The sequence below is a fragment of the Mesoplodon mirus genome (genome assembly GCF_964341445.2).
Source record: "Mesoplodon mirus genome assembly, chromosome: 18".
NCBI lineage: Eukaryota > Metazoa > Chordata > Mammalia > Artiodactyla > Ziphiidae > Mesoplodon > Mesoplodon mirus.
This window is the reverse complement of record NC_138994.1, coordinates 59049143-59062330: the sequence shown is the minus strand read 5'-3', so window position 1 is coordinate 59062330 and position 13188 is coordinate 59049143. Positions and strand designations below refer to the sequence as shown.

General features: G+C 48.8%; 1 protein-coding gene across 10 annotated transcripts in view; it reads right to left on the bottom strand.

Annotated features, from left to right (window-relative positions):
• Nucleotides 1-13188, bottom strand: part of HNF1B (HNF1 homeobox B) — a 92257-nt gene that overhangs the window by 49908 nt on the left and 29161 nt on the right. For 5 of the 10 annotated variants that reach the window (XM_082603557.1, XM_082603552.1, XM_082603550.1 and 2 more), the window contains exons 5-7: nt 10841-11001; nt 5811-5943; nt 1952-2146 (exon numbers count right to left, since the gene is read on the bottom strand). In XM_082603557.1, the coding sequence (XP_082459683.1) occupies nt 1952-2146; nt 5811-5943; nt 10841-11001 (489 nt within the window). Of the gene's footprint in view, nt 1-1951; nt 2147-5810; nt 5947-10840; nt 11002-13188 lie in introns of all 10 variants that reach the window. The other 5 variants (XM_082603548.1, XM_082603551.1, XM_082603553.1 and 2 more) reach the window with 2 other exon arrangements.

The window sequence follows — 13188 nt, the reverse complement described above, 5'->3', positions numbered from 1 at the left end:
CTGTTTGCCTACTGTTTCTGCCATGACTCAAGTACCAGGTCTCGTGCTAGCAACTGTAGATTAATTAATAATTGTAAATGGACATGGATGTCATTACTTGTATAATTCTGGGCTGTTCCAGTGTGCAGTAAAATGCCTTATGACATCACACAAATATGAAGGCTGATGGACAAAAGGAGACTAGATTCCAATAAAACCTCCAGGAGCATGTGGCCCACTTTTTGTTCTTCTAGCATGTGTCCACCAAGTCTGGAACCTTTGACTCATGCTAGTTCAACCATAAGAGTCATGTACATTCCAGGTCACATGACCAACCCAGAAAGCATGTGGATGTTTGGCCTTGAGGGAGGGACCAGCTTGTTCTACCAAGGAGTCCTCCACTTGGGAACGGGGGTGAAGGTCACAGCCCGCCGCCTCAGCCTGCCTTTCCCTTGGAGGGAGGCTGGTTATTTCCTGGCCTGGGGCCCCATGAGCTATCTCTTCAGAGCCAGCCAGGCCAGCTGGGCCATGGCAGTCCACAGGTCACTGGTGACCACTCTCTGACTGTCATGCCCGGGCCTCGCCACTGAGGAATCCTGCCCAGGTGAGGGGCGGGGCCAAGTGGGGAGCATATTGGCCCTGGGAGGAAGGGCCGTGGTACACCTGTGGTCCCAGACTCTGCTGCAGGCTGTGGCAGATTTTTTTAAAGCCTCGAAAATGTGATTGGAATGTGAGATGGTACTTAGAAACCAGCTCCACAGGCCTGGGGATAGAGCCCCGAGCATAGAAGAACCCTGAACTTGGCTGGTCTCCCTCAGACCCACAGCTCTGCCTGAGGCAGCTGGAGGAGAAACTGAAATCCTCTTTCCCATCCCTGCCTCCTTCTATTAAAGAGTCCCTTAGTAAATAATCACTTGCATTTTTACAACTCTTAACGCTTACCAAACACAGTTCACACCTATTTTTGTTTCATTTCCGTAATCACTCTACGTGCACACTATTTCCATTTTACGAGGATGAAACTGAAGCTGAGAGTAGCTAGGGAACTTAACAATGGCTCCCTAGCTGGTAAGGCTCAGAGCCAGGATTTAATCACACAGCTAGGTCTGTCTGACCCTAAGGCTATCACTGTATTCCACAGACGTCCCTGGTGTCCCTGTGGGAACTGTGCTTGAAGCAGGGAAGCCACCCTTTCCATGATTTCTCCCCAAACTCAGAGGCCAGGGACTATAGGCTGACGTGGCCAGAGGACTGGGGGTCTGGGGCTCAGGACGGGGTAGGGGGAGAGACACGGGGGATGGGGGTGGGTGGGAACTAAATGGTTGAAAGGTAGACTTGGGGTAGGTGTAGAAATTGGAGGCGGGAAGCAGCCTCTGTGTGGTGGGCAGAAACTCTAATATTCCTTGTGCAGGATGATGTGTAGGCGGTATTTTCTGCTCATGTTCATGGTTCTTGATTGGAGATGTTTGGGGTGTGGAAACTGGAGGGTGTGGGGACTCTGGAAGATTTTTCACTTTCAGAGAAGGCGAATAGGAGGCAAATTATATGCCAAGTCTGATCATTTGGTAACAGCTGCCTGGAATTTTGAACTGAAAAGGCTAAGTTGAGGCTTGTTGGGAAAAGGGGCTGTGCTTGATTGGGGGGTCTCTTCCACGGGGGCCAGGGTGGGAAAGGGGGCATGAGTTCGTTCCACATCTAAGCTACCCTTACTCTCTATCTCCAGCTCCCCTTTCCATACAGGCCTTAATTGCCTTCATCAAATCTTCCCCCAGGAATCCTGGGGGTAGAGAAGAGGACCAGAAAAGGCACAGCCCTGCATACGAGTTATGCTTGAGATATTGGCTTTGTTGATCACAGGTAGGGAAACGTGACCGGACCAATAAGCTTCCAAGAAACTTCAGACCCACAGAGGGAAGAGCTTGGCTGCTTGAGGTCCCTTTGGGCTCCCTCCCCGACTTGCCCGTGTCCTTACTGTGTGAGTTCTGCAGCTGCGTCACAGCGGCCATGAAGGGCTGCTGGGCCATGTGGCTGCCCGGGCTCTGCTGCATGAGGGGCTGCTGGTGAGAGCTGTGCAGCTGCTGGGAGAACTGGACGGGCTGCAGGGCTGCCAGGCTGCCGGCCACACTGTTGATGACAGGGACGCTCTGAGCTTGGGAGGAGTTGAGGCCTGTGGGAACAGGAGGGAAGATTAGAGATGGCTTCAGGGAGGAGGACAGGTGAACAGATGTGAATGGTCATCAGCGGAGGCCCTGCTATTTGCCAGGCACTGGGCTGAGCCTGTTACGTAAGAGACTGCACAGAAAGCAATTTTATAGACCCATCGTATAGACCCAAAAACTGAGGCTTAGAGAGATGAAGTTGACTCGCTCAAATTCCACAGCGAGTTGCGGATGCAAATGGGCTTTCAACCGATCTGGCGGAGACCCGAGAGTCTCCCAGAGCTGTCCTGTGACCTCCCACACTTGGCTCCCTTGAGGTTGCAAGGCCCTGTGCTTGCCTGCTCCGTCCATGCCTGGCTCTGCCGGAGCAGAGTTCAAGGCGTCCACACTAAGGTGCAGATTACTGCCCAGAGATGTCTGTCCAGCAGGGGGCAGGAGTGTGCAGGGACCCACATCTGGATAAAAAGCAAACCCCCCTCCACAGTCCTGGAGGTATGGAGCCTGAAGCCCCTCATTTAGCGGGCTGTGCAAAACCCGAAAGAGGTCAGATGCTCTTTCTTCTGACTGGAACAGAGAGGGGATAAAACACTGCAACTCAATCAGTCTGTGAAGCGGGTATATCTTATCTGGCAGCACAGGGCTGGTGGCCTCAAAAGGACCAGGTATTGGAAGGAGTAAGTAGTAAGTTGAAGGTTGGCAGTTACAGTAGGTGTTGCTTTCTGTTCTGGAAGGACGAGGGCCTCCATGGTTCTGTACTGTGTCTGTATCCTAAGGTCTCTTTAGAACTGGGGCCGGCACCGCAAAGATCATGTCCCTGGTACCCACCCTCCATCGTCTCCCTGGGCGGGACTCTGGGGAAGGCACCTGAGGCAGGGTGGGAGTGGGGATGTGAGGATCAGGGGAAAGACACCCCAACCTCTTTCCTGAAACTGCCAAGGTTCCTTTGACCTTGCTTTCTGGGAAGTGGGGGGAAGAATGCGAAGAAGAAGGAATCCCAGAGAAAGGTCTCTTTTAGGCAAATGTGGAAAAGACACCTAGAGAGCCTTTCCTGAGATGGAGAGGGTTCCATAAGCAGGTTCACAGGAGGAGGCAGTCCTCCGTGGACATAGCACCAAGACCTCAACAATTGCCTGCTCAGAACCCAGCTGATACTGTTATCAGAAACCTAAAAGGTGAGACCCATGAGCAGAAGGGAAGAGGAACAAGTCCCCTCCTGGCTCTCCTGGCTGGGACTGGGGAGGAGGGGTCCTCTGAGCACTCAGAATAATGCCATCTCCAATTCCCCAGGGGTTCGGCTTCTCCTCCAGGCAGTGTCTCACCCGATACCATGATCTCCTGTTTCCCTTTCCTACCTTCTACCTAAGGTCTCAGTACCCGAGGAAGCCCCATGGATTTGCTGTTGTTTCCCCGAGCCCATTGCCACTGCTCTTTTTGGGAAATCTCCGCCCAGAAAAGCAAATTATGCTGTCTAGAGTGGATGACAGTGGAGGGCATACTTCTGCAACCTGCCTGTGTTTTAGAATCATCCTGGGGAGCACTTTAAGAAATATACATTCCTCGGCCTCACCCATGACTTAATGAGTCAGACACTTTAGAGGTGAGGCCCAGGAATTTTATTTTCAACACAGTCTGTGACCCTGATGTGCCTCAATTCCAGGATGGAGAGCCATTGATGTCATTCGAGCTCCTGCGGAGTGTGACTCTTGGCCTTTCCATCTGTTTTCTGGGCACTGGTTCCTGCTTAAGAAGCATGTTATCCAGTCCAGTAGGTGAGTAGAGAACGAGGAATTGGCACTGCTGGGTAATCTGTTATCACATTCTCCTTGGGCCTCTGCAGTCGCCAGGCAGGGCCCACGTGCTCAACAGGACAGGAGTCAGCTATTCCTTGCCCCAAAACTCATCTCTCGGTTTATTGGCCTGTCATGTGGAGAGCAGTACAAGCTTGGACTCGTAACTGATTCTTCATCCTGATACTCCATGGGGTAGGACCACTGCATCTCAGCCACGTTTTCTGGTGACCCTCATCATGCTTCAAGTACACACACACACACACACACACACACACACACACACACACACACACCCTTCTAAGGTCAACGTACTCTGGTGTTGGCTGTCTGCAGTAGGAGATTAAGATTATTGTAAGAAGGTAGAGAAGTATGGGTGAGAAAAATTAGGAGGAACAAAACAGAAAAATATGTAATAGCCCCAGGGAAAATTTTAATTCAGATAGTGCCTAAGAAAATATATAGCTGTGTGTGTCAGCCAAAGCTGGACGTGTAAAGAGAGAAGGTAAGTGGGACAGTTTGTGTATCATTTTGGTTGTAAAAATATAGGTGGGATATCTTATTCGTAGGCCTTTTCAAATCTTCTAGAAGGTAAGCAAGCTGGTTTCAGTTATCCTATCTCTTTCTCAAACCCTGGTGTTAGCGTGGTTACCATATTCCTGGAGAGGGCCCCGTGAAAAGGCAGCAAATTTTAAATACTTAATTTTGTGAGTCCTCTAAAGGCTTCTCCTTTCCCATTTCCCTTTACAGAACTCAATGGGGAGGGCATCAATCTCCCAGCAGCTGAGGACAGAGAGAGCCACACTGATTCATTCAGTAAACTCCTGTGTCTCCTAGGGGCCTAGCCCTGTTTTGCCCTCAAGGAGAGCACAAGTCCTTCTCTTCAGAAGTGATCTGGGTTGCTACCCTGACGAGAGATGGTTTAGGGAGAGAGGCGATCCCCAGGGTGAAAGAAAGGTAAGCAATGTACTGCCCTTAGATCTTTCCCGAGACTTCTCAGGGATGCTTCCCTGGGTCACAAGGAAGACTTGGCCTGAGCTGTTACCGTAAGCCTGAAATATGCTGAATACTCATCAACATTATTACTCTGAGACAGACATCCACTGGCACAGCCGTGTCAGCCTCCCTGTGCCCTGAAATGGCCCGTCTGTGATGGATGGGGACAGACTCTCTGTGGGATGTAAGCTGCTGGGGCTGGAAGGACCTGACCCCTCTCCCTGTCTTCAGGCCTGGGCATACACAACCTATTTCTCCTTAAATCTGTCAAGGCTCAGAGATGCTGTGACAGTTTCCTGCAGAGTTCCTTCTCAGTATGTTTTCACCGTGGGCCAAGGAGGTCTCGTTCGACCACACAAAATTCCCCTTTAAGAAGGAAGCCCCTCATGTCTTGCTCCATCTTGGCCAACACAAAGAAACATCAACACAACCCAACCTCCTGGAAAATCCACCACATACTTAGGGATAGGAATGAACACCAGTCAAAAGTATAAGCTACAATATTATACATACTCATGCTTTATCGATTTACAGGCATGTCTACACACACGGTCATTGGATTGCCTCAGTAACCCATTTTACAGATGAGGAGACTGACCCTCATAAAGCTTCAATGATTTGACCCACAATGCACAGCTGGTGAGCTGTGACTAAGATTCAACTCCATTCCATAATTTTCTCTTATTTTAGGCTAAACAATCCAAATCTTGTTGAGGAGAGAAATAAGGAACGAAACGAGCTGAATCAAACCTACAAGTGTTGGGTGAGTTTTAAGGGGCTCTTCTTTAGTTCTTCTGTTTTTGTTTTGTTTTTTTTTTAAATCAGGTTGACTCATTTCCCATGCTGCTCCTCCCTGCCCCTAAGTTTTCTAACCAAGAACAGAGCTTACTTTGTGCAATGGCCATGACTCCAGAGAGGGGGGTCATGATGAGGTTTTGAGATTGCTGGGGATTGTGGTGGGACAGGCTGTGGATATTCGTCAAGGTGCTGACCGGGGGCAAACCTCCTCCTGAGACTGAGATCTGCTGGAGAGAAAAAAACAAGAGCAGCGTGAGCAGAATCAGGGTTGCAGAGAGCAGTGTCCAAAATGACGTGGCTTAGCAATTCCTTGGCATGGCTAATTCACTGGTCCATTCATTCATTCATTCATTCATTCAGGAATAATTATTAAGCACCAAGTGAGGGATAGGTACAGAGGATGGAGTGGTAAGTAATATTGACCATAATCCCTTCCCTCATGTGCCTCTGTTTGTTGACTACCTTTGAATTACTAGCTTGCCTTAGAGGCTCCTCAGCCCATGTGTATTATATGATTGTCTCCGGCTCATGTTGAAAGTATCCTCTGTTCTGCTCTATGCCCTCTATATTATTGGTGCTAAAGACATGTGATTGCTAAAAACAGTAGCTGAAGACATGCCCTGGGATTCCCTAGAGTAGCAGATTAGGGCCCAGGCAGGAGCACAGGGAAGCTTTCACTGAGTACAGGTTCTAGGAAGCACTGCTCATGCATTAACTCACAAACCTCACTAGAGCCACGAGGCAGATACTTCTGCCATTCCCATTTCACGGATAAAAAAACTGAGGCTCAGAGTAGTTGTGCATATTGCCTGAGATCTGACAACTAGTAAATGGTAACTCTTGTATTCACACCCAAGTCTGTCTGGCTCTAAAGCTCAAGTTCTTACTTTTTACAGAGGACTTTTCCCTGACAACTATCACTAAAGTTTTTCTGGGGGAGATCGGCCATTATTGGGCTTCTCTACTTTTCCCAAATCTCTGCTATACATTTAAAAAAAAATTTTTTTTTTTTGGCAAGGAGCTACTATTGTCATGATAACGCTACTACGTGAGGCTTGGCTCCAGGTACCCCTGCTCTGGTTCACCATTATACTTTAATGACAGATTAGTAAGAGGAACCTACTGAGTTTCGTGTATTTTTGTCCAAGGCCACTCTGAGTCCTTCTGTTTATTCCTAATAGTGTCTCTTCCTTATTGATTTTCTTCATTTTCCCAGGTGTATATGTAACGGCATCACAGGCATATAATGCTAATTGGGTCTCTGCCTTGCTAGTACTAATATATCTACATGTCGTATTGCATTGGTTAGAATTTTCCCAGTAGTATTAACCAGTAACAGAGGTAACAGATGTACTTACTTTGATTCTATATTATCAGAAATGCTTCCAATGTTTCCCCATTAATTATCAGGAGTTTTCAGTTTTACACACACATACACACACACACACAACATACTTTTATTCATGATAAAGTAGCTTACTATTTATAGTTTTAAAATTTTTTTTAAAGTATTACTAGGAAAGGACAGTCCCCCCTCACTCTGAAATAACTCAGACATTCTTGATGGCGTCAGGAATGCTGACAGGTGGGTCAGGGTTGGGATACACACATCAGATGTTTGAGTCGCCCTTTCCTTCTTCCTTCCCTTGTGACCCAGAGCTCCTTAGACTATAGGTCTCACACCAGCACCCAGGGGGGAAGACACTATCTCCTGCCTGCCCTTCTGATCAACCCCATAGCTTCCAAGGTGAATTTGAAAAAGAAAGAAAGAAAAAACCAAACAGGTTTGTTTGTGTTTTTAAAATGAGCATCAAGACATGAGTTAGGGGTCACGGGACCAAGAAGGAATTCTGACCACATCAAACAAGAGAGAACCAGCTTGTTTGCTGGACTTGTTTTTCAAAATGTCAGAGTCATTAAAAAAAAAAATCAGTGACCTGCCTTCAGACTTCCCCTGAGTAATGCAGTCCTTTGGAGAAAGTCAATGGAGTGACAGTAATCTCTGCCATTTCGATGTCTGGTTTTAATGGTGAAAGAGAAATGTGGGTGCTAATGATAAAAACACTTGAAATGTGTATGGCTTTAGCGCTTGTAAAGTGCTTTCACTGACTGTCCTCAATAGGTAATGACACACATAGGGAAGGCATGATGATTATTGCTCTATGGTACAGATTAAGAAACTGAGCCTCTCTCAACGTCTTGTAATAACCTACAATGGAAGAGAATGTGAAAAAAATATATATATATATATTTATATATATGTATAACTGAATCACTTTGCTGTACATCTGAAACACAACATTGTAAATCAACTATATCTCAATAAAAATTTTTTAAAAAAAGAAAAAGAAAGTGAGCCTCAGAAGAGTTGAGACATTAGCTCTGTGTCACCTGACTAGCAAGCGAGGAGGCCAGAATTCAAACCCAGTGTTGCTGGGCTTTAAATCCCACCCACTTACTATTTTGGGGGGCACCTTGGTCAAGCTCCTTCCCACTCTAAAATGCAACCTCATCTTCTATTTGCCTTCAGGACTGATGGAAGCCAGGGAGCTGCCAAGAATATCGGTCATGATCCTCACAGGATAATCCAGACAGTTTGAATGGTATCAACGTGGCCTTTTGTAGTCCTTTGCTTTGTGCTTTACACACCTACCATCTACAAGGTTGGTACTATTAACTCTCCTTTGCAGACAAGAAGACGGAAGTTTGGAGAAGTTAAGAAATGTGCCCAAGTGGTACAGTGGCCATGAAGGGCAGGCGATCTGCCTCCAGGCCTGAGCTTTTCACTATTAAGCTCTACTGCTTTGATACTGTGAAAGTATCCAGGATGTGCTTTTCCAACACACAAGGTTCAACAGACACAGACTGCAATCTGAAACCTGGCCAGCTCTTTGTAGACGCACGCCATTTGGGCATGGGGTGGGGGCCAAACAGAACAAAAGAAAGCTCCAATGGATCACCATTATTTCCACAACCAATCCCTGTGGGAAGGTTTCAAGTGCACATCCTACCACAGGTCAGCACACGGAGACTGTCATTCCCTGGATGGGTCTTATCCCCAAAACAGCAGAGTTACAGGCAATCCTTACACCACCCCGGTGATGCAGGCATTGTTATCCCCCATTTTCCAGATGAGGAAACTGAAGTTAAGCAACGTCCATCCTATGGCTGATAAACAACAGAACCCAAGACGTGGACACACTAGTTCCCTTGCTGCGTTATTTTTAACCATACTCCACTCCTGTCTTTGTTGGACCAAGATCTGTGATGGGCTTGTTATATATTAACCGAAAACAGACTCTTGGATTTGGGCATCCAGTGATAGTGACATAACATATGAGCCAGGGTGTTGGAAACTAGAGAAAAGCTGGTCCCTGCAAACAAGCTTCCAGGTGTTTGCTAACGTTGAGGTGTGCTGTCTTGGTCAATCATCAATCCAATAACATACTGCCCATTAGGGCGCTGCCGAGCAGAAAAGGAAGAAAAAAGCGTCTCCTGCGGCTGCCTTTGGAGCGCCCCGGCCTGGGTGAGGCAGTTTGCTTGTTAGGAGGAAGGGCGGGAGGGCTCACAGGGAAACCCCAAGGACCTTCAAGCAATAGGAGAGGAGACCTGTTTCCTCCGCTGGGAAGCCAAGATCTCTCCCGCGAGGCCCCCCCACCCTCCTCCAGGGAAGTCTGGGCAATCCTTTAACTTATTTGGGTCTCACAAGGCAGCCAAAGAAGAAGCTTAAGGGATGAGAGGTGGGCAAGGGGGCTGCAAAAGGGCTCCCATAGGAGCATCTTTCGTTTCCTTTTGCAGAGACCACTACCAGGGAGTGATCAGCTCAAGTCCCCAAACTAGAGTTGGCCAGGCGTGGCGCTCCCCTTGGATATTACACTTTGTTTTTTCCTCCAGGGAGCTGGGGACTCAGTCACCTGTGACTCACCATTCCTGTGTTGCCTACACGGCACACACGTCAAGGTCTAGAATGGTATCGGCTCCCTGCAACAACCCCCCCACCCCCGCCGCCTCTAGGTCAGACACCTTGAAGGAAGGCACACGGCTCCACCTTGAGCTTGGAAGCCAGGAACCCACGGCTCCTCCCTCCCGTGAAACACAGAGCATGACCTGAAGAATCAAGTTTTCCACGTCCTACCCTTCCTAGTGTCGTCATGCTCGTGTTCTCTTGGAAGCCGCCCTCCCCTGCTGCACTTGTGTTGCCTGAGGATTAGAACTTCGAAAACTCAACGTCAACTAGTCTGTTCCTCACTGGGCGGGGCTGCTCAACTGACATCTGGGGCTGGGCTGTGGTTATGGGTATAGATAACTTCATTTAGGGAGAATAATACTGACATTCACCTAACAACAACCACGTTGTCATTCATTGAATATTTACCGACCCAAACACCGTGCCTCTCGTGTTATCACCTTTGTCCCGCCAACAACCCTAGTGTTATTACCTTTTATAGATGAGAAAGAAAGAGCTAGAACCTGCCCAAGGCTACACAGCTATTAAGTGCCAGAGCTGGGATTTGAACCCGGGTCATTGTAACTTCAAAGTTGGTGTTTCCCACTCACCCTTTAAGCACCGCCCCACCCCACCTGCCATTTTGTGCTGTGATCTTCACTGCCGTCCAGTGTCCTTCAAAACCCCCGTGCCGGAAGCTTCCCCACCTCTCGCCATCCACTCAGTCCTGACTTAACTACCCTCCTTGCCAGGACCAGGGGGGCGTGAAGAGGAAGAGGGGGCTTGTTTCAAAGTGAGGTGCTCTCTGGGTTAAAAAACTGGCTTTGGAGGCCCTGGGTTGGGGGGCATGAATGAGCATTTTATCAACTCAAATGTCATTGGCAGCCCCAAAACAAACAGTGTCCCACCCGCTTTGCTCCTTTATGAGGCATTCAATCAATAAAACGAGAGCAGGGCTCTGTCAGATTTATTGGCTGGGTTCAAACCGAACACCTCTTCCACCCGCCAAAGGCTGGGTCACCGGTTCTACCTTTCCGTTCCAACTCTGGACGGCCCCCATTTTCCCCTGTGGGGCTACAATGGTTCATTGTTTGAGGCAGGCCTTGTGAGAAGTTGTGTTTGTTTTGCCTCTTATCTTATCAGCTCCAGAGCTACAATGGCCCAGGTGTACTCACCATTTTACCATCAGGTGAGAGGAGATTGTGGCCCGGGTCCAGGCTGGCTGGAGAGACTTGCTGTAAAACAGACTGGCTAGTCACCATGGCGCTGTTGCCATGGTGACTGATTGTTGAGGAGGAAGTGACCTCATTGTTTCCCGGCTGGCTGTAGCGCACTCCTGCAAAACAAGGCAGACCCAACAGCGAATATTAGTGCCACCTGGCCCGAGAACACTTGCTTTCTAGGGTGGATGACAAGGAAGAAAAGCTGCCTTCTTTCCCCTGTCTACCCATGAGAAATATCAGCTTTCTCTAGGGTAGAGGTTGCATGGCCTCTGCTTGAATTCTAGAATGTAATCTCCATGAGGGCAGGATGTTTTTATCTGTTTTGTTTTGTTCATTGCTGTATTCCCTTGGTAGCCACTCAATAAATATCTGTCAAATGAATGAACGAACGAATGAACAAATGAATGGATTCTGAATCTTGTTGCTTCAGCATAGTTCTTTTAGGATTTAGGGCCTTCTCTTTCTGGCTGGCGTATTTGTTTTGCTCTTCAAAATGCCTTCTAGAAATGTTTCCCTGGCATTGCTTGGCCAAGTAGGGCTTCAAAGCATGAGTTGACGGATTTTACAGAGAGGCACTGGCCCAGCGACCCTTATAAGGGCCACAACAAAATACACCAGACTCTGTGCACCACCATTTTGGCCAAGCCCAGGAGGCCAGGGGGACAGAGGCAGACCAGGGTCAGGATGGGGCTGAAGCCAGGAGTCTTTGCTTCTGGAACTCACATTCCTTTGGTGGGGTCCCATGTGGCTGACTTCCAGGGCCCAGGGGAAGGTGTGTCTGCTGGGAGGTGGGGCAGGCAGCACGCACAGGCAGGAGGTGGATGCCTAGTAAACCACTGCAGTTTGGTCTGCAAGGGAGGGGAGAACCAAGCATGTGTACAACATCACTGCTCTGACCCTCCCTCTCGCTCGGGAACCAAAACGCAGGTCTGTGCTCAGGAAAGGGACCTTGCTGGGCAGAGACCAGGCGGCTGAAGGGAGCTGAAGGGGGAAGAGAACCTGGGCCCAGTGTGCAGAGTCAAAGTCCTGCTTGATGTGCCTGTGAAACAGCCAAAGACAAAGCCAGGGGTAGCTGGGGCATCTCACCCTCAGCTCAGAGCTGAGAAAGACAGTGTTCTGGTTTATGCTTTGGATTGGACAAAAAGGTTCGGGGGACCCTGTTCCTACCTGCAAGGGATGCAGACCAAATGCCTGAGGCATGGAATTATTTGGAGAGGAGGGCCAACTTCTCCTTCCTTTTCCCTTTTGCCCAGTTCCCCAGGATCAAACATCACTGTATCAAGTATCCGAGGTCTGGGGGTCCGCTTGCCCCCTGCCCCGCCTCCTGCCCCACCTGGAGCCCCACCTGCTCGAGGAGCCTACAAAAGTCCCCCTCCGCACCCCCGGGAGCCAGGCAAGCTGCCCTAACCAGCAGCCTCTTATTCACGAAGACAAAGCTTGCCAAGAGGAGATCCAAGCTAGTTTTCCTTGAATTGTGCAAAGGACGTTCCCCAAGGCTGATATGACCTAGAGCTTAAGAGGGCTGGGGAGAAAACAAACAAACGCTAGGGCAGGGTTCTAACCTTCAAGAGCAACTTGTTTGCCTACGAAGTGGCTTGATGCATGCTCTGCGGGCTTCTTCTGTTGGTTGGTTCCCCATCCTTTGATTCAAGGGGCTGCTGGGGGGGGGGTGTTGGCAGCACTGGAATTTGGTAGTTATAGGTCTGGAGCACTATATTTTGGTGGTGGTGGGGAACAGGAACCATGAGGTTACGAGGAAGAAAGACTTCCACGTCTCCAAATCAACACCGCCTGCCCAGTCCTGTGTGTCTTCCTCTGCACCTACCCGTAGCCCCTAGGTCTCCTCTTTCCCACCCTCCACTCCATCCCGTTGGGTTAAATTAGGTCCTTTTTCTCCACTCATATTTGCCACCGGGTTCCCAGCAGGATGCTTATTTAGGAGGAGAGAGATCTGGAACTTGTGAGCTCAGAAGGTAGCTGGGTCCAGTAGAAAAGGGGGAGACAGATTTCAAATCAATTAAACGAAGGATTTTCTAACAAGGAGGGCTAACGGGAAGATTGTGTGCTCTGGAGCTGGACAAACTCGGGTTCCAATCCTGACTTTGCTCTTCACAGATGCGTGATCTTGGGAAAAATCACTCTCTCTCTCTCTGTGGCTGTTTCCTCTCATAAAGTGAAGAGAACGCTTCCTTAATAGGGCTAGTTTGGATTAGAGACAACATCTATAAAGCTCTCAACAGAATGCCAAATAAATGGCAAACACGGCTAGGGATGCTGCAGGAAGGGAGCTGGTGTAGGGA